The sequence below is a fragment of the Panthera pardus genome, unplaced genomic scaffold, assembly GCF_024362965.1.
Source record: "Panthera pardus isolate Hobbes unplaced genomic scaffold, ASM2436296v1 HiC_scaffold_3, whole genome shotgun sequence".
NCBI classification, from domain to species: Eukaryota; Metazoa; Chordata; class Mammalia; order Carnivora; family Felidae; genus Panthera; species Panthera pardus.
Window position 1 is genome coordinate 24,826,435 of NW_026526876.1, and position 21,579 is coordinate 24,848,013.

Sequence of the window (21,579 nt, forward strand, 5' to 3'; positions counted from 1 at the left end):
CCCAGAGGGTCCCCCTTCCCCACCAGGACTGGGCTTTGACACGGTGAGAGGCCACAGCAGGCCTTTAGGACGGGGCATGACGAACGGGGCCGATGGGCCCTCGGATGCCCATCTGTGGAGGGAAGAGCGGTGACAACAGAGGGGTGACAGCAGAGAGCCTCCCTGAAAATTCCAACTTTAACTTTGTCAGCTCAGACCAAGCTCTCCTGGGCTTCTTTGCTGAAAACCTGCTGGTCCAGCACTCCTGCCCCTCCCCCCTCCCGCTCCTTGACTCTGGGGCCACGGGAGCCCAGGGAGGTCGGGATGCTCCCCTTCTCCAGCGATGAGCCCACGACGCCCACTCTGCCTCCCCTCCCGGCCACCCTGTTCTGCCGCGGGAGGCACGGCCAGTGCGGGGGCTTGGCGACCCCCAAGGCGTGGCCAGTTGGACACGGGGTCGGGGCTCAGGACGAGGTGGGGTGGTCTCAAGCCTGGAGGAGTGAGCAGGGTCCGGGCTGGGGCTTCTCGTGTCACCTCCACTGCTCTGTTAAAAGTGTCCTCGGGCTGGGAACTAAGGACGGAGAAAGGATGCATGGCATCTGGCGGGTCCTAAGCATTGTTTGCTGGGGGGCAGTTGGAAAGCCAGCCTGGCCTCACCCCAGCATCCCAGGCCCGGCAAAGGTCAGCCTGGATGCAAATGTCCAGCTCCAGGCACCATGGCCAGGGCTCGGGGACCGGCGGGCCCCTTGACGTGAGGCCCGTGTGTGGCTGGGCCGTCATCACAGGGGGCTCCGGGCCCCTTTCCCAGCTCCCCTGTGGGTCCGCCACACCAGGCCGTGCTCTGGGCGCTGGAGGGGGCTAAGTCAGCAGAGGGCTTTGTCCCTGAGCCCCCATGACTCACCCTGAACTCTCTCTTTCCTTGTCTGCAGCCGGGCCAGCACACCGCTCCCAGCCCCCACCTGGCCGTGTACACAGGGACCTGCGTGCCCCCGTCTCCTTCGGGTCCCTTCTCCCCCTCCTGCCGCTCCCCCAGGATGCCTTTCCCCTCGCCGGGCCGCTTCATCCGGAGGCCCAGCAGCACCATCTGCCCCACGCCTATGAGGGTGGCCTCGGAGAGCTCCGAGCAGACAGGGGACGCTGGTGCCTCCGGGGCCTGCCCGGGGCCCTCCGACACCGTGGGGGGTGAGGCCTCGGCAGAACACCCCTGGGTCCGGCCCAAGGCCCGCGTGGCTCTGTCCTTCAGCAGGTTTCTGAGACGGGGCTGTTCGGCTTCTCCGGTCTTTGCCAGGCTCTCGCCCAAGTGCCCGCCTGTGTCCCACGGGAAGGTGCAGCCCCTGGGGGACGTGGGCCAGCAGGTGTCACGGCTGAAATCCAGGAGAGTAGCAAAGTAAGAACCGGAAGGGATCGTGCTGTGTGTGAGCGCAGGGGCACATTTGTCCCTGTGCGAGCATACATGTTTGCACATTTGCCTGCATGGGAGCATGCGCGTGTGCATATGTCTCTGCATGAGTGCGCGTGCACGCATGTCTGTGTGTGTGTGTGTGCAAACGTGTCTGTGTGTGCGTGTATGTCTGTGCTGGGTACCGAGGCCATGGGCTTGAGCACGGTCTAGAACTGGGGGTGGGGGGGTGAGTAATGAGGATTCTGGGTTAGCAGACACGACAAGAGGGCTGTTTGGCCGCTGGATAGTTTCCAGAAACTCAGCGTTGCCCTCGCCTGCTTCCTGAGAAAGAAAAGGAACGGGAGTCTTTCTTTTCCACCTTTTCCCCCTTCTGTGCTCCACCCAGCCTGCCCCATCCCCAGAACGTCAGTCTAATGAATCCATTGCACTTTTTTTTTTTAAAGTTATTTATATACTTTGAGAGAAACAGAGAGAGAGGAGAGGGAGTAAGCGGGGGAGGGGCAGAGAGAGTCCCAGGCAGGCTCCACACTGCCAGCTGGGAGCCCACGCGGGGCTCGAACCCACGAACCGTGAGACGGTGACTTGAGCTGAAACCGAGTCAGGTGCTTAACCGACCGAGCCACCCAGGCGCCCCAGATCCATTGCACTTTTAAAGGGCAGGAAGGGTCAGTGGCAGCGGTGGGAACCAGAGGTGGTGGGGGCCGGAGCCTCCTGCCTTCAGTGCCCTCGCCTCGCCTCCCCCCTCCCGCATACACCTGCAGGCTCTCAGAGGGGCCTGCGGGGATTCCTGCTTCTACAGGTGTTTCTGTGAAAATGACCGTGCCCAGTCTCCCCCGAGAGGTGGCCCCTCTCAGCTCCATTTTGGGTGTAAGCCTGAGTTCTGAGAACCCCAAGCGCCTGGAGGCAGGTCACCGGGGGCAGCACAAAGGGTCCGAGGGGGTGCACGCCAACTGCTGGACCAACGGCAGAAAGAAAAGTTGTAGACGGTGCAAAACTGAGAATCAGCCCCCCGCCTCTATTTGGTTTTCGGGAGACAGTCAGGGGTATCCCTGCACCAACCAACACGCTCCTGTTGGTTGCTCCATCCATAACAATTCGAGCCCCCCCAACATGAAAATAAAGCATCTTTTGAATGAGCCTGAGTCCAGCAGAGAAACAGGAGTCCCCTTCTACCCCCAGTGAAAGAGATCCGCAGAGCCGGTCGCGGCACACGAAGCTTTTGGCAGGCACACCTGGGTGTCACTCTCCTCCGGGGACGTCAGGGTGAGCTGAGGATTTGGTGTCCCTTCTGTCCCTATGCACTTGCCTGTCTTTTGTGCCTGAAGCTTTTTCCAGATCAAAATGGACGTGCCTACACAGAGTGGGACCTGCCTGATAGACTCGGAGGACACCGGGACAGGAGAGTCGGGTGACCGGGCCGAGGAGAAGGAGGTCATCTGTCCCTGGGAGAGCGTGGCCGAGGGGAAAGCTAGCTGAGCCGGGGGCGCTGGACCAAGAAGACGCTCCCAGCAGACCCTGCCAGATGGGGCCACGGGCTCTCGAACCCAAGTGCATTTCGATCACATTTGGGGCCTGGAAAGAGAAGACGGGATGGATTGTGGGGAAGTGTGCACTGGCTGGGGTCCCGATGGCCGATTCCCACCCTCCCTCCTGACCTTCCCTTCCTTGGGCAGAAGAAAGGCATGTGGACCAGAGGACCTTACTCGCTGCCTTAAAACCGATAAGAGGTTAACTTGTGAGAGTCTCTTGGCCTGGGCTGTTAGTGTGCGTCTGGTTTTATTAGCTATGAGCTACTGTTTATCAGTTTATGGGTTCAATTCATCTCTCCTTTGGTTTTAGAGACAAAGGGACACCGAGTCGCTTTTAAGAACTCCCTCCCTGGCTACATTGGTTTGTGCATGTTACTTCTATCAACGGAGCTCCCCAGAGCGCGGCATCGTGCACGAAGGGGGTGTCGGGGAAAGGCATCTTTCTAGAATGAGCAGGTGTGTTGTTCGCATCCACCAAGAAGTAGAAACAAGATGGGATTAGCTGGGCAGGGGGTTTATTTGGGGAAACACCTGGGAAGGATAAAGAGAGCGATCTGGAGAAGGAGGTAGGGGCCTTCAGACCAAGTGCCTGGCTGGCCTCTGGGGAAGGAAGGGCAGGTTTGGAGAGTCTCATATGGCAGTGTGGTTCCAAGTGAGTTTTGGCCTTGCCATTGGGGTGTCCTTGACGCGGAGTGACTAGGTCTGGCAAGAACGGTTCTGCCTTCTCACCTCCACCATGCAAGGTCATTGGCTGGGAGCGCCTGAGGGGGAAGCCCGGCCCCAGCACGGACACGCTGCTGGCCATCGGTCCATCCACTCCCTGCAGCAGGGGCTCTGAGCACGCACGTTCATGTCTGCGGCATGCAACCCGGTAGGCGCTTCTGGAGGCTTAGGCCTCGGTGCACCCCCACCTCTTCTCATAGTCATTTACTCAACTGGTATGTGTTGAGCCCTTGCTTTGTGCCAGGCACTGTGCTAGGCCCCGGGGATGCAGTGGTGGGTGAGCCTCCTTGCCTCCTTGAATTCATCTAGAGCCGTGGCTCTCAACCCGGGACAACTTTGCCCCTGGGGGACACTGAGCAGCGTCTCAAAAACATTTTTGGGGTGTCAGGACTAGTGCGGGGAACGCTGCTGGCCTCTAAGCGGGTGGAGGGCAGGCAGCGACACCAAACATTCTGCAAACGGGATAGTCCTCTACCCCTCCACAACGAAAGATTCTCTTGTCCAAATCAACAAGTGCCACTGTTGGGAAATCCCCGAAGAGAGGGTGCAGGTGATTCCCTGGGCTGTTGGACACGGGCCTCTTGTCATTGGTTTCTGCCCCCAAGCCCTGAGCTGCTGCCTGAGAGTGTTCTGCTGGGATTATAATTGGATTCGGGGGTGGGTCGATATTAAGGACTACATCGTCAAAAACGCTTCTTCGAAGTTGCATGGCAAGTTCTCACGGGAAAAAGATTTTTCGAGTGGGTTGCCAGACCATTCATTATCCCCCTCCCCCGAATTCTCAGCTTCATCACATTCTGATTAGTAGAGAAGAGCCCCTCACTTGCTTTTAACGTGGGACAATTTACCTTATTCAGTCCATAAATAAGCCCCCCGGGGGCTACTGAGTCATCTGTCTTGACGCTTCTAGAAATGAATGGTGGCTAGGGGCACGGCCAAAACCTGGACTTGCTGACCACGCAAGGAAGCGCAGATGATTTAATTCTGAAAGAGCGTGTCATTTTACATTCTGTGGGGTCCACTCCTTTGGGCTCACAAGAGTTACTCATGTGGGGATGAGGAAACTTCTCTCCTAGAGAGCACACAACGCGGGCTGGCTCTGTCTTGGAAGGCGAGTGGGTCAATGAACTTGATGTCTTTATTTGCGAAGCTGGTCTAAAACGAGATTACAGGCACAACCCATACCTTTAATGTACCAGCAACCATTGTGCCTAGACTGTAAACTGGGGTTATGGGGCTCCACTCCGAAGCCCCCAGGGTCCTTGACCAAGACCGTATGGACCTTCAGCATCAACTATCCAAGGCTGCGGGATTCCCTGATGGGATTAGGTGAGGTCCCGGCTAAAGTGCTGTAACAAAGAGACCCCAGGAGGAAGGAAGTGGTTCAAACATGAAGGAGTTTGACTCTACCATGTAATTGCCCAAAGGCAGGAGGCATTTCATGGTGACTGGATTCCGGGGAAGAGAGGAAATCCAGGGGCCAATGTAAATATTTTTAACCTTGTTGCCTCACCCATCCCCTAGTGATTGGCATGATTATTCTCCACCTTGTCTGGACCGAAACTATTACCCAGTCTTGGTGGAGGGAGTGGAAAGTATAGTAGAAAAGGGGAGAATGTGGGAGGTGGGGCAAGAGGAGCTGGGAGTGGCTGATCAGTTTGTATTTGGCCAAACGTTTGGTCAATATCTGTAAAATGCATCTCTGCTCTATTCTATGGTTGGGTGGCTTTTCCTTCATTGAGAATGCAAACCTCCTAGGCGCCCAACACTAGGTGCAGTAGAGTAAAACCACGGTCTGCGAGATAATTCATTCTGGAAACATGCTTGTCATCCAAAGTACTTGGATATCAAAGCGAATTTCCCCGTGAGAAATAATGGACACTCAGACGATTCGTTCCACAGCCCCAAAATATTCATATGCAAATGACTACAGCACTGTCATATAATGCAAAATAATAAAGAAAATACAAAATATAAATAAACAAATTAACTTGCACTTGCCTTTGAAAACCTTCGTGGCTGGTGTGAGGGAGACAAGAGAGAGGAGGGTTATTGTGCAGGACGACTTTCACTGTCACTAATGGAATCACTGCTCTCTATTGGCTCCATGGAATCTTCTTCTGAATGGGGACCATTGCATACACTGGCACGGATGTTGACCAGACTACAGTATTAAGAAACTCTTGTCCTATACTGTATTTTTTTAAAAAAATTTTTTAACGTTTATTTATTTTTGAGACAGAGAGAGACAGAGCATGAACGGGGGAGGGTGAGAAAGAGGGAGACACAGAATCCGAAACAGGCTCCAGGCTCTGAGCTGTCAGCACACAGCCCGACGCGGGGCTCGAACTCACGGACTGTGAGATCATGACCTGAGCCGAAGTCGGCCACTCAACCAACTGAGCCACCCAGGCGCCCCTGTCCTATACTGTCTTTAAGGTAACTGGCAATCAGGCAGCAGAGGAAAGGGTCTCTATCTGCAGGCAGCCTGACCTAGGATGAACCAAAGTATTCCTCAGCTTACTCTTGTCCGGAAAAGCAGAGGACTGTCCATAGGTGCTGTGAAGTGACAAAAAATACACCAGTGCCAGTCGTGGGCACCTTCCAACGTCCTGAAAAACCACTGATTTCTGCCAAACACCACGGCCTGAGACCGAGCATCCAAGCATGGGAGACGATCACCCACAATCCCTCAGTGAGTGAGAGAGAGAGAGAGAACCACTGGCTCAGTTGTGATCACGTGACGTTCGGCTACTTGTATTGCAAGATCTCACTCGTTGATCAAGTTAAAATTTATTAGAAATGTTTGCTCGTCTTGCAGGACACTCACAGAACAAGTTACTTGCAACCCAAGGTTTTATTGAATTAAGAGTGAAGCTGATTCTCTCAGGGACCTCTGTTATTGTTCAGAAGCAAGTAGGGGGAAGTCAGATCTCCGGGTCACTGGTGGACACGGGACTACGGGATACGTGAGTCCTGCCCCAGCCCTGTCCAGCATGGGACGGCTCCTTGATTCCTTCACCTGTGAGCTGGCAGCTGATAATTGGACCTCTGCCATAGGGTTATTTGAAGATATGTAAAATGCACATACAAATGTCTGCCTGTGCAGAACTTTGTAGGGTGCAAGAAGGAAACATCTTTATCCATCACCCCCTCCCCATCCACTTCTCCCTGTAAACCCCCACTGTGAGTTATTTTTGTTTTCCAACCCCGGATGAAAGCTCTGGCGAGCCCCGTAACTTCTCTGGTCCCTTTCAGATAATAAATTCTCCGAGCACGATCAGAGACAAGGGCCATCTCAATTTAGCTCTGTCCGCACGCCATTCAGACTCTTGGTTGCTGAGCAAAACTCAGAAGTTCATCCAAAGGCAAAACTTCTCTCCTCCAGTTTGAGCTGAGCCGGGTTGGGGAAAGGGGTCAACTCCTTCTCTCTTGCCTTCCTTGCTTTGCTTTTCTTCTTCTCCACCCAACGTGTAGCCTGTGGCTCCCGGAGGCGTGGGCCGGAGAGCCAGGAAGTTCTTAGTTGACTCACACAAAAACCACCGGTCATGGTGCATGCTGGGATTCCCCCATTGGCTCTCACTCAGGTGGGGTTTTCCTAGATTCTTGGGCCCTTCTGGCCTCAGCCTCCTTGGTCAGAAGGAACCCTGAGTGTCCTCCAGCCGGCTGCACGAGGAACTCATCCCACGGCCCACATCTCAGCTGTGGTCACGTCCTCAGTTGCCTGGGGCGAGATTCAAATGACTGTGCACCCATCTCGCTTTGGTGTAGACTCTTCAGATCCTGGCATCCTTGCCCCAACGGGGCGGCCCTGTCCTTTTTCTCTCCTCTCTGTTGGCATGGCTTTACCTGATCTCAGCTTTCCTCTGGTTCTTCCCCTCTCACTGGCTGCACAAATCAAGCCCTCCGAGTGACTCATCAAACCCCTTTCTCAGCTTAAGAGAGAGCAAAGCACCCCCTTCCCCAGCAAGTGGGTTTGCAAGAATGACTTCTGGACCATCGCCTTTGCTAGTCGTGCCCACGTGTCCAGCTTTCATTTGGACTGGCTGGTCAGCGGTTGGCACCTACTGTTTTATTTTTGGCCTTTGGGGCTACCGCAGAAAGGGAGACAGAGAGAACATTCCATCATACTTCAACATTTCATCATATTTGTCAAAACGTCAGGAGTGTGCTTATTTTCTTTCTCTTGAAAATCTACGAGCAGAGCCTTGTCTTAGGGACTCCTAGGGTGGCCGTCCCTTTGTCTTCTGGGGAGGGGACGCTTGGTGGCCCACTCGGGGCTGAAATTCGTTGAACCTGAGAGGATGAGCTTCAATGTGCTGCCCCTTGCTTTCTTGCTAGGAAAGAGAAGAAGAAATATCTTTAAGGAGTCTGTACCGGCCGACTACTGCAGGGTTGCTGGGTGCAGAGGTGAGCAGGGGAGGGTGAGGGGGCATGGGATCTCCACTCACCTCAGCCCCGGGAGGCCCAGCCCTCTGCTCCGGGCACCATGTTCTCAGACTTCGCCAGAAGAGGGAGTCCACGGCTCACAGATCCCCAAAGAGAGGCGGCTGCGCTTTCCCCTTAGGAATTCAGAGACCAGCACCAGAGAAGAAGTCAGAGGGACTTGGAGAGAAGTCCAGATCGGGGTAGGGCTGGGGGTGGCGGGAGGGGCTGCGCGTCCTTTGTCTTCCTGTGCCCAGTCCAGAGCCCCTGGAACCGGCGGGGGTGGGGACCGTGCGAGAGAAGCCTCTTGCTCCCTGCTCTTGGCCGTGGGCCCCCTCCCCCACAGGGTTCTCCTGGCTGCTGTGCCCAGGTGGGGGTGGGGAGGGGCTGGTGCTCTGTTCCTGCTGGCTTTGGGTGAGGCTGAGACTCTGCAGAAAAAGCCCCAGAGGAAGAAACTGCCTCCCCCGCCTGCCTGCAGACTGGTGGTAGAATTCTCCTTTCGAGGGCCTTCTCTCTGTGGAGCTCTGCCCCCTAGGACTGGCTGCCGAAAACGGAGCCTCATTCAGTGTCCACTTCCTAGCCCCAGGGCTCTGTCAGCTGCTCTGTTAAGCAGGTGAGACTGGAGGCCTGGGGCAGCCAGAGGGGCCGGAGGACAGTGATGTTTAGGGCAAATATATGGCATCAGAAAACAGGCTTTTCTACTCCGCTGATGGGAGGGACCTGTGTGTGGCCATATGACAGGAGACTGAAGGCGGGCAAGGTCATTTGTTTCCCAGGCAGTAGAACAAGGGTATTCAAAGGCCCCTGTGAATAGGAGGGGGTATTTGGGGTAGCCGGCTTTGGGTACAGGTGCGGGTCCCTCGGCACCAACCATGTCCGAGGAAGCGAGGAATCCTGCCATGCACAGAGAGGTGTGTGTGTTCACACCTGTGCCAACACAAGCACGGGGGGCCGCCTGTGACACCCTGGGCTGTGTGTGCACGGGAGGCTGTGGACGTGGGGCTGGCACAGCCCGCAGTCACCGCCCTCCGCCCACCCCGGCGCAACAGTCTCCGCGGTGAGCTTGGAGACCGTGGTACGTGCGGGAGGCACTCCAGGAATGTCCTTGAGGAGCTGGATGTTTATAAGGAAGGCCTCCACATCCCTGAGCCACACATTCAGGGAGAGGTGGGCACAGTGTGTTAGAGGAAGGTGCTGGGGTGCAGCGAGGTTGGGTCGACGAAACCAAGGCCATGCTCCGGACGGGTCCCGGCACGTTTATTGCGGGTCCCTTCTCAGAGCCTTTTGGAGGAAATCCTTTTTCATCATCCATCTCTGAGTCAGCCTTGGCATCCCGTGTTCCTTGTCCTCAGCCCGCAGGAAGCCCCAGCCTGTCCTGTCCTGGAGTTCTCCATCTAAGGGACCTGGGGATCTGGATAACCCCCCTCCCCCATTGACACACTCTGTTTCTCCCTCTCTCAAAAATAAATAAACACTAAAACAATATTTTAGATTTTGCAGGTTACACTTGATTTCTGGCACATAGTCTTCTTTAAAAAAAAAAAAACACATAAAAATGTAAAATCTTCATATACCCGACGAGGGGTTAGTATCCATAATATATAAAGAACTCCTACAGCTCAACCACAAAAATACCGACAACCCAATTAAAAAAATAGGTGAAAGATTTAAATAGACATTTCTCTAAAGAAGATACATACACAGATAATAGATAGATGAGAAGATGTTCAGTGTCACTCATATTTAGGGAAACGCATGTTCAGACTTCACATCAGTTAGGTTGGCTCCTGTCAAAGAACTCAAAACACAGCAGGTGTTGGCGAGGCTGTGGAGAAACGGTATCGCTGGTGGGAACGTAAAATGGTGCAGCCACTATGGAAAACAGTATGGCGGTTCCTCAAAAAGTTACAACCAGAATTCCCTTACCATATGATCCGGAATCCCACTTCTGGGTACACACCCCAAAGAACTGAAAGCAGGGACTCCAACAGATATTTGCCCGCTCACGTTCATAGCGGCATTATTCACAGTCACCAAAAGGTGGAAGCAAGTGTCCCTCAATAGACAAATGGATAAACAAACTGTGCCGTATCCACACAATGAAATGTTATTCCGTCTCACAAAAGAAGGCATTCCAACACCTGCTACAACCCGAATGGACCTTGAAGACATTATGCTGAGTGAAATAAGCCAGACACAGAAGAAGAAAATATCATGTGATTCCACTTCTATGAGGTCCGTAGAGTAGTCAGGCTGGAGGAAGAGATGATGGGAAGTTATTGTTTAATCACCCCCTCCCCCCCCCATCATTAAACAATCATTGTTTAATAGAGTTTCAGTTCGGGACGCTGAGAAAGTTGTGGAGATGAATGGTGGTAACAGGTACCTAACAATGTGCATGTATTTCCTGCCACTGAACCGCACATTTAAGAATAAAGGGGTAATGTTTACATCACATGTATTTTACCACAATAAAAAAAAAAGTCAACAGTGTTCTTACCACGAGGGCCATGTAAAAACAGGCTCCTGATTGGATTTAGCTCAAGGGTCAAAGTTTGCCGGGGAGCCTGGGTGGCTCAGTCGGTTGGGCGTCCGACTTCAGCTCAGGTCACGATCTCACGGTGCGTGAGTTCGAGCCCGGCGTCGGGCTCTGTGCTGACAGCTGTGAGCCTGGAGCCTGCTTCAGATTCTGTGTCTCCCTCTCTCTCTGCCCCTCCCCTGCTCATGCTCTGTCTCTGTCTCAAAAATGAATAAAAACATTAAAAAAAAAAAGGGTCAAAGTTTGCCAACCTTTGTTCTTCATTATGAGTTTCATCATTATTGTCAGTATTGTGTGTTATAGTCAATGCTTATTTAACTTTAGCTCCATGTTTTACCCGGTTCTCTGCTCACCTCTCTCCCTAGTATCCTACTTCTTTCCAGGTCCAGTTTTCTTTGTACTGAAGCGCATCCTTTAGTAATTCTTTCACTGATGGCTTTGAGAAGTAAATAGTTTTTTTGCTTGACAATGTCTTTATTTTACCCCCATTACTGTTGTGCCCCATTGCTATCTTCCTCATTACTGTTAAATGATTGTTTACCTGAATAAAGAAGGATAGGTTGGGGTGCCCGGGTGGCTCAGTTGGTAAAGCACGCAACTTCTTGTCTCCAGGTTGTGGGTTTGAGCCCCACGCTGGGTGGAGAGCTTGCTTTAAAAAAAAAAAAAAAAAAAAAAAAGAATGACAGATTGAAAGTAACTTCCCTCTGCCCTTCAGATATCATTTCATCATCTGCGGTCCTTTCTTGCTGCCGATGAGATGTCATTTAATAGATGTGCTTTTCTACTTGGCTTCCAAGATTGGTCTTTGTCTTGAGTGTTTTGCAGCTTTCTGGCAGCAAGTCTGGGCACGGATGTGCTTGTGCATATCTTGGTCTGGTGGTGCTTCCTCAGTCCTGAGGACTCAGGTCTTGATTTCACTCTCAAAACCCTCAACCACTGTCTGTTCGAGTGTTTCTCCCTCCTTCCCATTCCCTCTGTTTCGCTTTTGGCAGCTCCTATTATATGCTTGTTATACCTTGGAGAGAGGTCCCTCCTTTTTTTTTTTTTTTTTTTTTCTGAGTCCCCTTTTTCTGTCCTGAGCAGCCCTTCTGCTTTTCCAGCTTGATGGAGGGGTCTCAGGTCAGGCCCTCCAAGTCTCTGTTGCTCTTTCCGGGTCTTGGTAACTTCCACCTTCGTTCAGTATGATCTCCGCATCTTGTAACAGAGGGGAGTCTGTGTTAGCTCCGTTGTCGTGTTGCTGGAACTAGATGTCCATCCAGGACCTGATTTTTATCACAACACAGATGTCTGTCTCTCTTTCTCTTTCTCCTTCTCCTATTATTATACATATATATTTCATACATGAAGTTTTCTGTATATATGTGTATATATATAAGTACTATATATATATAAATACTATATATATATATATATATATATATATATATATATATAAATACTCTTCCAGTTGTCCAATTATTCTATTTCTCTCTTCATTGTAGCTCCATTTTAATAGGGATGTCTGGTTCAAGGAAATGCATCTCCAAACTTAGAATGGTCGGCACCAAACAAGCTGTGGACATAATTTGGGGGCAGCGAGATTTGTACTCAGTGAATGCCTTATGAGGCTGATTCTGGCTGTGGCCCTGCCATGAAATGTTCCATCCCTTTCCATCACAAACACCCAAATGAGTCTATACCATCTGCCTTCAACATTCCATCCATCCATCCATCCCTCCATCTGGTGGGATCCACTCAGGCTGCTGATGTGATATAACGCTTAATTTAAGCTGAAAACATCTAAACAAACAGCAGCCACCGGTGGTGGTGGGGGGGGATGCCTTATCTAAGCTTTTTCCCCCCCCGACTTAAATAAAGCCTCTCAAAAATACACCCTCCGTAAATCCCCTCTCGGAGGTTTACGGTTAGAGAGGAGATTGGTCCTTTTGTGCCTGGATGAGAAATCACATAAACAAAACCTCTTGAAAACTTTCCTTTTGGGGCGCCTGGGTGGCGCAGTCGGTTAAGCGTCCGACTTCGGCCGGGTCACGATCTCGCGGTCCGTGAGTTCGAGCCCCGCGTCAGGCTCTGGTCTGATGGCTCGGAGCCTGGAGCCTGTTTCCGATTCTGTGTCTCCCTCTCTCTCTGCCCCTCCCCCGTTCATGCTCTGTCTCTCTCTGTCCCAAAAATAAATAAAAAACGTTGAAAAAAAAAAAACCTTTCCTTTTGCTTGTTTTCCCTACTCATTTCTCATTACTTCCCACCATTTGCTTTCCCTTGAATTCCTAACCCCTCTTCCTAAGATGATATATGAACCCTCAACTCTTGCTGTTCGAGGAGCCATTTCTTTGTGTGCTCTCATGAATGTGAATAAACCTTGTCTTTTCTCTGTTAATCTGAGGATTAATCTCTGCTAATTAATCTGTTAGTTTGTCTTTTGTCAGTTAATTCGCACCCCCCTATCACTGAACATAAGAAAATTTTTTTCTTCTCCTAACATTTTCATCCATCCATCGACTCATCCGTCCATCCATCCCTCCATTCATCCAAGTTTCACAGAGTGCCTGCTAGATACTTGCTATGCTGTCATGAATAAAAATAGGTCCTGCTCTCAAGAATTCATAGTTTCGTTGGAGAGCATACTTTTCTTTATTAAATTTTTTAAAAAGTTTATTTATTTGAGAGAGACAGAGACAGGGTGAGTGGGGGAGGGGAAGAGAGAGAAAGAGAATCCCAGGCAGGCTCCATGCTGCCAGTGCAGCGGGGCTTGAACTCACGAAACCACGAGATCATGACCTGAGCCAAGACCGAGAGTTGGATGCTTAACCGAGTGAGCCACCCAGGTGCCCCGGAAGGAATACTTTTAAACTAAGGATTCGAATACACTGTATTGGCAGGGGTGCAGGGCATGACAGCTAGAAGGATGCTGCTGTGAGAGACAAGGTGCCGTCTCTCATCTGTCTCAGTCGCACCCAGGTTCCACCCTTTCCTAGCTGAGTAACCTTAAGCATTTTATTAAAGCTCTCCAAACCTCAGTTCTCTCCTCCATAAAACTGAAATCAGGAGAGTCCTTGCCTCGTACAAGGGTGCGAAGATTATGAGCTAATGTGTGTAAAACGCTCCGATCAGCGCTGGATGACCGTTTGCTATTTTTACACACAAGGTGGTACTGAAGCAAAAAAGAGCCTCTAGAAAGTCTTCTTGGCCTCAGAATGTGGCTCTGTTGTATGTGTTGAGCTAGTGTATGGAAAGTTTTAGTTCCCATGAGGGACATGTGGTAGGGAAGGCCAGGAACATACAAAAATAATCTCCGCGCACTCACCTTCAATAACTTGCAACAGAAGGTGGTGAGATATTACCCATATGAAGCGAGAAGGCCCAGAATGAAAGAGGCATTGAAGCTGACGTCAAATGTCTTTTGGGGGCCAGTTCCTGGAGTCCCGAGGGGCGAGGAAAGAGCAGAGCACAGGTCAGTCAACAGGGAAACATAGCTTCACATCCCGAGAGAATCGCCAGCTATGTGGCCAGTGGGGCCTGAGGGCTCGACCCACATCGGTAGCTTCTATTGTGTGTGTGGATTAGACACTGGAACGGCCTAGGTTAGGGAGTTCTCTGCTTTCCTGGAGAGCCCTGGCTCGGGTCCTTCCCTGTGCCATCATCTTCAATGTTCTCTCTCTCCTTTGGCTCCAAGGCAAGGAGACTCTGAAGCATTGTAGTAACATGGCACTCCTGGGATTTTCGGCCAAGCCTCGGGACTCCTGGAGGCAATAAATGCCAACAATGGGAACGTTAAAAGGCGGGAGTCATGACCACAGGCTCATCTTTGTCCAGAGCCCAAGGCAACGCCACACTCAGTTCGAGGTTTGGGGTATTGGAGATGTTGGATCATCTGTTAGGATAAAGATCTCCCGATTAATCAGCAAATGCCCACAAAGATCACTTTGTAAATTAAGGCTAATATTGTGAATCAGTGGCCCTTTTGGTACTTTTTTTTTTTTTTACGTCTGTAGTATTTTTGTTGAAACAGGATGAAAAGCCAATGACTTCATAGGAGTTGCCGGCCTGAGGTTTTTAGTGTCTTCCCCCCTCCCACCCTCCCAAAAAAAATCCCTACTGGTAATTTTATTGAAATATTAGTCATACTGGATTAGGGTGGGCCCTGAGTCCAATGACTGGAATCTTTCTAATAAGAGGAGGTGACGCATAGGGACACACTACACCATGTGAACACGGAGGCAGAGATTGGAACGACGTGACTACAAGTCTAGGATTGCAGAGGGTTCCTGGGGCTCCCAGAAGCTGGGAGGGGCCGGGAAGGAGCCCCCCGTAGACCCTCCAGAGGGGGCTCGGCCCTGCCGACACCTTGGACTTCTGGCCCCCAGAACTCTGAGAGCACAAATTTCTGTTCTTTTAAGCCACCCCGTTTGTGGCACTTTTATACGAGCTCTAGGAGATGAATACATTATGCTTGGAACCTGGCTTGATTGTTCTGTAAACGAATATCAAGTTGTTTCCCAGTTTTCATGACAACAGCGTTGAACGCCTGGTGTATTCCTGTCTGTGCGTGTCTCTAGGTACCTCCCCGGGACAGAAAAGAAAAGGAGGAGCTCGTTGGGCTAAAAAGTGTGCCTATTTCATAGGCCAATACGCCACGCCAGATTGTCATTTTATTTAGTTTTAGTTTCTTTTTTTAATTTTTATTTTTGAGAGAGTGGGGGAGGGGTAGAGAGGGAGGGGGGACAGAAGATCCAAAGCCCCATGGGGGGCTCGAACTCACCAACCACGAGATCATGACCTGAGCTGCAGTCGGACGCTCAACCGCCTGAGCCACCCCGGCGCCCCAACCAGATTGCCATTTTAGCAGACTATACTAATTTAGATTTCTACCAACGTGAATGTACAAGGGCAATCATTTCCTTACGTCCCCGCCAGAACTGATGTTGACTTGTCACACTGTCTGTGCTGGTGTTTGCTCAGCAGTGAGGCCACCGGGAGTCGAGCACATTCTTCTAGAGGCGGGGCTGGAGGCTGAGTACATGGGGCCACAGTCCCTTTGCACCCTCCTAACCCTGGAAGGACGGGACAGTGGGGACAACCACAGAGACCTGGGGCGTGTGCCTCCCTGCCTGTCCTCTGGGGCTCCCCAGCCTTGCTGGGGCTTTGGGTGTTTGTTTGGTGTCCCCATCATCGGCGTCTGGTGTGCAGCTTAACGGAAGTGAGAGAGTCTTTATCGTGACCTCAGTTGCAATACACTTTGTGTTGTTTCAATACGTGATTTATCTCCCCGAGAGACGGTGACATCCTCAGGATTGCCTTCTACTTTGGTCATCTTTGTGTGTGGAAGCAAGAGACAGAGAGGAGCCTGGGTTCCTGGAGGGGACAGAAGTGAGGGGCTGTCTCCAGCTTCCTTGTTGGGGTTGGGTCCTAGAGGATGCTGGTCCCCCTATGTCTTCACCAGCAACGCACTCCATCTCTGGAGACGTACGTGTGGCCTCTCCCTCCCCTCCCTGTGTCAGGTCTCAGGATGTCAGCCACGGGCGGAGCTGTCCTGATCCCCCCAAATGACTCAGGTCCCTCAGGCGCACCCTGGACCCTCATTGTGGGGAGTCCCATCCTGGAGAGCCTGGCTCCAGGGTTGTTGAAATAGAAGAGGCAGGTTCCGCAGATGACTGCTTAAAATTCACGTTGCCATAGCAGCGTGGCATTAGGCCACGGGTGATCCGGCACAGAGCTTTGATCTCAGGGAAGGCAGAGGGTTTTTTTTTTTTGTGTTTTTTTTTGCTCTTATGCTGGTTCTGAGGGGACACTGCCTTGAGGTCAAGCTTTGGCTTCGCTCCTGGGCCTGGGGATTGTCCCAGAAGCAGAAAGCTGGGGACAGGAAGACAGAGACCGAGGCTCTCAGAAGTCAACTCAGCTCTGAGACTGAGACTGAGATCCCAGTGTGGGGGGGGGGGGGGGTGGGGCGGAGGAGGGGGTTTGGCTCGAAACCCTCAGGGCAAGAAATCGCTGGTCTGAAGACAGGGCGGTTGGACGCGTCTGTACTGAGGAGAGGCGCACGCCTGCCTCACTTGAGAGGAAAGCACAAATGCGATGGTTTGCGTGTGGTTTTCGTAGCAGAGCTGAGGAAGAGAATGACGTATCAACAGATGTGGCCCGGCTCAGGGAGTCTCGGTGACGTGAGTATTTTAAGGATTCACTCAACGCTGGTTATGAGGACTTACTGTGTGGTTGTTGCTTGGCGATACAAGGACAGCTCACGTGGCCTCCACCCTCAACTCTCCAAGTCGTCAGGGCACTAAATAGTACATCAAAATAGTACACAGTAGAATGTGATCAATTGCTTAGAGAACACAGGGTTTTGGAGTGGGGCGAATTACCCCACTGGCACCATCGGGGTTTTCATAGATGAGTTTAGGTTGAACCTTACGCGACACGGAGAGGAAGAGAAAAGCATTCCAGCTGGAGGGGACCAATGAGGGCAGCGGTGGCAAGAGGGGCGTGAGGGGATGTGTTCGAGAACAGGGAGGAGTCCAGTTTATTAAAGGGGTATAGGAGAGAGTGTTGTAAACATAGGTTGGTCCCAGGGCTGAGCTCAGGAGGAGAGACTTCAGTTGATCGGTAATGGGGAGCCATGGGAAGCTTTTGAGCCTGGCCGTGGCTGACTGGAGTTGCGCTTTGGAACAGTCAGTCTGGGGGCAGGGATCGCATGGGCTGGGAAGTGAGGCCGCAGGGAGTTTTTGAGGTCTCCCCGGGACCGCAGCAGGAAAGGCACTGCGCTTGGGGGACAGCGATGGGGTCGGAAAGGAAAGGACAGTCCCAGGAGGTGAACAGAACTGGAGCACGACGTCGGGGAAAGGGCAGGGTGAAGTCAGAGAGGCTGAGATGTGGAACCCAGGGCGCTGGAGAGTGGAGCAGGGAAGGGACCGGGAAGTCAGGAGGGGAGATAAACTCATGATGTTTGCAAATGCTGAATGGGTTCCCGGGGAGAGGAGTTGGGAAGGGAGTGGTGGCTTTTGCGGACCCGTGGACGTAACGAACATACCGAAGGCCTGGTGTTGAGGGACGGAGTCGAGGAAGAGAAAAGACGGAAAAGCAGAACCTGGAGGAGAGCGGAGGTGAGGACGGCAAGAGGAACGGGCAGGGTTGCCCCGCAGCGCTGAGGACCCACTGTGGTTGGAGAACCAGAGTGTTGGCCGAGGGCGCCCAGGACTGTTGTGAGGGGCGTGTCTACTCCATGTCCCAAGATTTCCCCTAAGCAGGTGCCTCAGCCCCACCACTAGCTTGTGCGTCCAAACACGTGTCCTTCAGTCCGTTCTCCCTGTCGCCTGACTTCACCTATTCGACCTCGTAAATCACATTTTTGGTGACCTTCAACCCCTTCTCCTTTTTTTCCAAGACATAGTAGAAATTCCCTTGTAATATCACTCCTGTGTCGTATGTAGGAAAACATGCTTTATCCTTGAACAACTTTTTCTTGCTCATTATTCCCCTCCTCCTCCACCCATCACAGGCAATAAGGGGCATACAAGTAATAATATTATTTTTCCTTCCTTTGGACGTATTTGTGATCATTTATGTCCCATCCGTATCTCAGTGGTTCCAAAATCGTTGCACCACTGAAGACTTTATTATTCCATTCTACCCACATGGACCAGATTTGAAAGGAATTAAGAAAGGGAGTTTCTGTAATGTTCATCTGTTTTCCCACCAAATTAGGTAGCTCCCAATCAGGCCTTCTGATCCTTAGTTCTTCTGGTATTTTCAGGATGCTACAAGGATTCTCACACCGCAGGGAATGGGTGTGAGAGGTGGAAGGACCGGGGAAAAAGCTAGAGGGGTAAGCCAGGTGATGAGCACGATTCTAAATATGAGACTCCTCTGTGAACACAGTGGAGAGCCGTCAAAAGATTTCAAATCAGGAAGGATAGGGTACCATTCACAAGTTTGAAATTTCTCTCCAGCAGCAGTGTGGAGGGGAACACGATGAGGTGAACTAGGGACGTGGCGATGAGGACGGAGAGACACAGAAAGATCTGAGAGACGCGTCGGTGGTGGAGGTCAACAGGACTTGGGGGGAGGGGCGCACTGGGATACAAGAGAGTGAGGGTCAAGGGTAAGAAAACAGTGTTTGGTGGAATTGGATTCAGGTCAGGAGTGTGGCAAAGCAAGGCCCTAAGGGATCCCAAAGAAGCAGTCTACACAGAAGCAGGGCACAGTATGACAGAAGGAATGTACGTCTTCAGGGAAATTTATTAGCCAGGGTATAAATTCATTCATTCCAATATCAAGGCCAGAAACATTGATTGAACATTAGATACACAGGAAACTGTCTCTTCCGTTGAGAAACGGAATGACTCCTTAGGAAGATAGACATATAAGTAAATAAGTAAATAAGGAAGGAAGCAAATAAATAAATAAGTAAGTAAATAAATGCCGTTACAATCTACCATAATAACAAGAGATACAAAGTTCATTTTGGTATATTTCCCTCAAGTTATGTGTGTTGCTTATATAACATTTCCTCAGAAAGTTTTACTAGACCTTTCCGCCGTCCCTACGTCCATATCGTGCTATTTTCCTCATGATAGTAATTTTATACCACCTTGATCATTTTATTCTCTTTCTTACTAATGCAGTAATAAGTAATAATAATATTAGAAATAATGAGAGTTGAGGCCGGAGTTGGAAGAGGAGGAGAAAAATGCTATTTGTAGGTCATATGATTGTAAATACGGAAAACTCAAAAGAATCGCCTAAAACGATTTAAGTCAGTTACGAAGTTAGTAAGAGGATTAGATACAAGACAATAATTCTAAATTCAGTGACTTTCTGGTCTACTGGCGTGGCAGATTTATTATTTGTGTGGACTTTTTCTTTCCTTCCCCGTTCTGGCAGTGACTTCCCTGAAGTCAGGACCTGCTTCCCACCCTGTGAGCCATGTGACTTGCTTTGACCCAGGGGAGTGTGGGAAAAAGTGACAACGAGCCAGCTCCTAGATGAGGTCTTAAGAAGCAAGTTCTCTCAGACCTTCTGTCCTCCAGTCTGAGAAGAGAGTGTCCCAGGTGACCCAGGCTCTTTTGGATTGTGTTCAGGAAAGAAGACCAGAACTCAAACGACGTCTTGGAGTCCAGTCTAGCTTACCTAATTCTGGACAAGATCAGACACACGGCAGCTGACCTCCAGAGTGTGAAATACATGTTTGCAGGGGCAAGTATCTAAAATACAGTATTTACTAAAGCACTCCCCCGAACCCCATGCATGCTAAGTTAGCAAACAGGGAGAAGGGTGAAGTGAGTCATGACACTTCAGTGATGTAGCCATTACAATTATTTTTATGAGTGGTATTTAATGATGTAAGAAAATGCTTATACTATGATAGGGGAAATAGCAGAATATAAAACCGACTGTATAATACACTTTTAGCAATAGAAAAATGCAGTTAAAAGCTAAATTGTGTCAGGGACTATTTTTGGTGGCTTACTTGAAGAGCATGCATTATTTTCCCATTTAGACAGTGGTTGCAAGTTGTTAGTCATGGGTTGAATTTGGTCCACAGTCATATCTGGCACAGTGTTTTAAAAATAAGAATTCATCTTCAAGATTTTTATTTTTTTTTATGTTTATTTTTGAGAGAGAGAGAGAGAGAGAGAGAGAGAGAGCAAGGCAGAGGCAGAGAGAAAGGGAAACACAGAATCCGAATCAGGCTCCAGGCTCCGAGCTGTCAGCACAGAGCCTGATGCGGGGCTTGAACTTACGGACGAGATCATGATCTGGGCCGAAGTCAGATGCTTAACTGACTGAGCCACCCAGGCGCCCCCTTCGATATTTTTAAATTGGAATATTTTACATAGAAATTCTGATTTCCGTGCCCTCTTGAAAATTCGAGGTCCTCTTGATGATCTGGAAGAATGTTCTCCCATGGTCACTCCTAATTCAAGCTGACTAGCGGCTCCCTCAGATAGGAGATGTGCCCCCCTGTGATTTTTTTTTCTCACATGGTGCCTTATTTATATTACCCACTTTGCCCCTGTAGGCCTTTGCTTGTGCAATCCCTCATTACACACTGAATTTAATCCTTGGATTTTGTCAGAGCATCAAAAGCTCTCTCCCTCAACCACACCACTTGGGCTCTTTGCCATCAGCTTATGGAACTTGTTACTATCGTCATTGCAGGAAGCCGTTGAGGATGTGGTTCCCTACAATCCCCAGGAAAAAATGTTCTCTATACTTAATGCCAGAAAATTCTTCTTCTCCCTGGTCATGATTTTTTTTTTTTTTAAATCTCATAGATGCCATGAGTCATATGATCAATCATGGCTCTCTCAGCACTGGCTTCTGGGAAGATCAGGACCAAATCTTTCATAAAGTACAGTGTATCCTTTTGCGCTACTGGTGGGAATGCAAACTGGTGTGGCCATTTGAAAAAAAAAAAAGTACGGAATTTTCTCAAAAAATGAAAAATAGAGCTACCTTATGACCCAGAAATCCCACTAGTAGGTATTTATCTAAAGGCTACAAAATGCTGATTCGAAGGGGCACATGCACCCCAATGGTTACAGCAGCCCTAGCAACAACAGCCAAATTAATGAAAGAGCCCAAATGTCCATCGACGGATGAATGGATAAAGAAGATGTGGTATATATATACAATGGAGTATTACTTGGCGATCAAAAAGAATGAAATCTTGCCATTTGCGATAATATGGATGGAACTAGAATGTATTATGCTAAGTGAAATAAGTCAGTCAGGGGAAGATAAATATGATTTCACTCGTATGTGGAACTTCAGAAAGAAAACAGATGAACACAGGGGAAGGGAAGGAAAAATAAGATAAGAAGAGAGAGGGAGGCAAACCGTAAGAGGCTCTTAAACACAGAGAACAAACTGAGGGTTGCTGGCGGGGTGTTGGGTGGGGGGATGGGTGAAATGGGTGACGGGCACTAAGGAGGACATGTGCTGGGATGAACACTGGGTGTTATATGTAAGTGACAAATCACTAAATT

At 50.4% G+C, this 21,579-nt stretch overlaps 1 protein-coding gene across 2 annotated transcripts in view; it reads left to right on the forward strand.

Moving 5' to 3' along the window:
- RGS9 (regulator of G protein signaling 9) overlaps nucleotides 1–5,615 on the forward strand; it is a 71,997-nt gene extending 66,382 nt beyond the window's left edge. For both annotated transcript variants that reach the window (XM_019466449.2, XM_019466450.2), the window contains exons 18-19: nucleotides 909–1,366; nucleotides 2,707–5,615. In XM_019466449.2, the coding sequence (XP_019321994.2) occupies nucleotides 909–1,366; nucleotides 2,707–2,857 (609 nt within the window). In that variant the 3' untranslated portion in view covers nucleotides 2,858–5,615. The remainder of the gene's footprint in view (nucleotides 1–908; nucleotides 1,367–2,706) is intronic.
- Nucleotides 5,616–21,579: the final 15,964 nt, after the last annotated feature.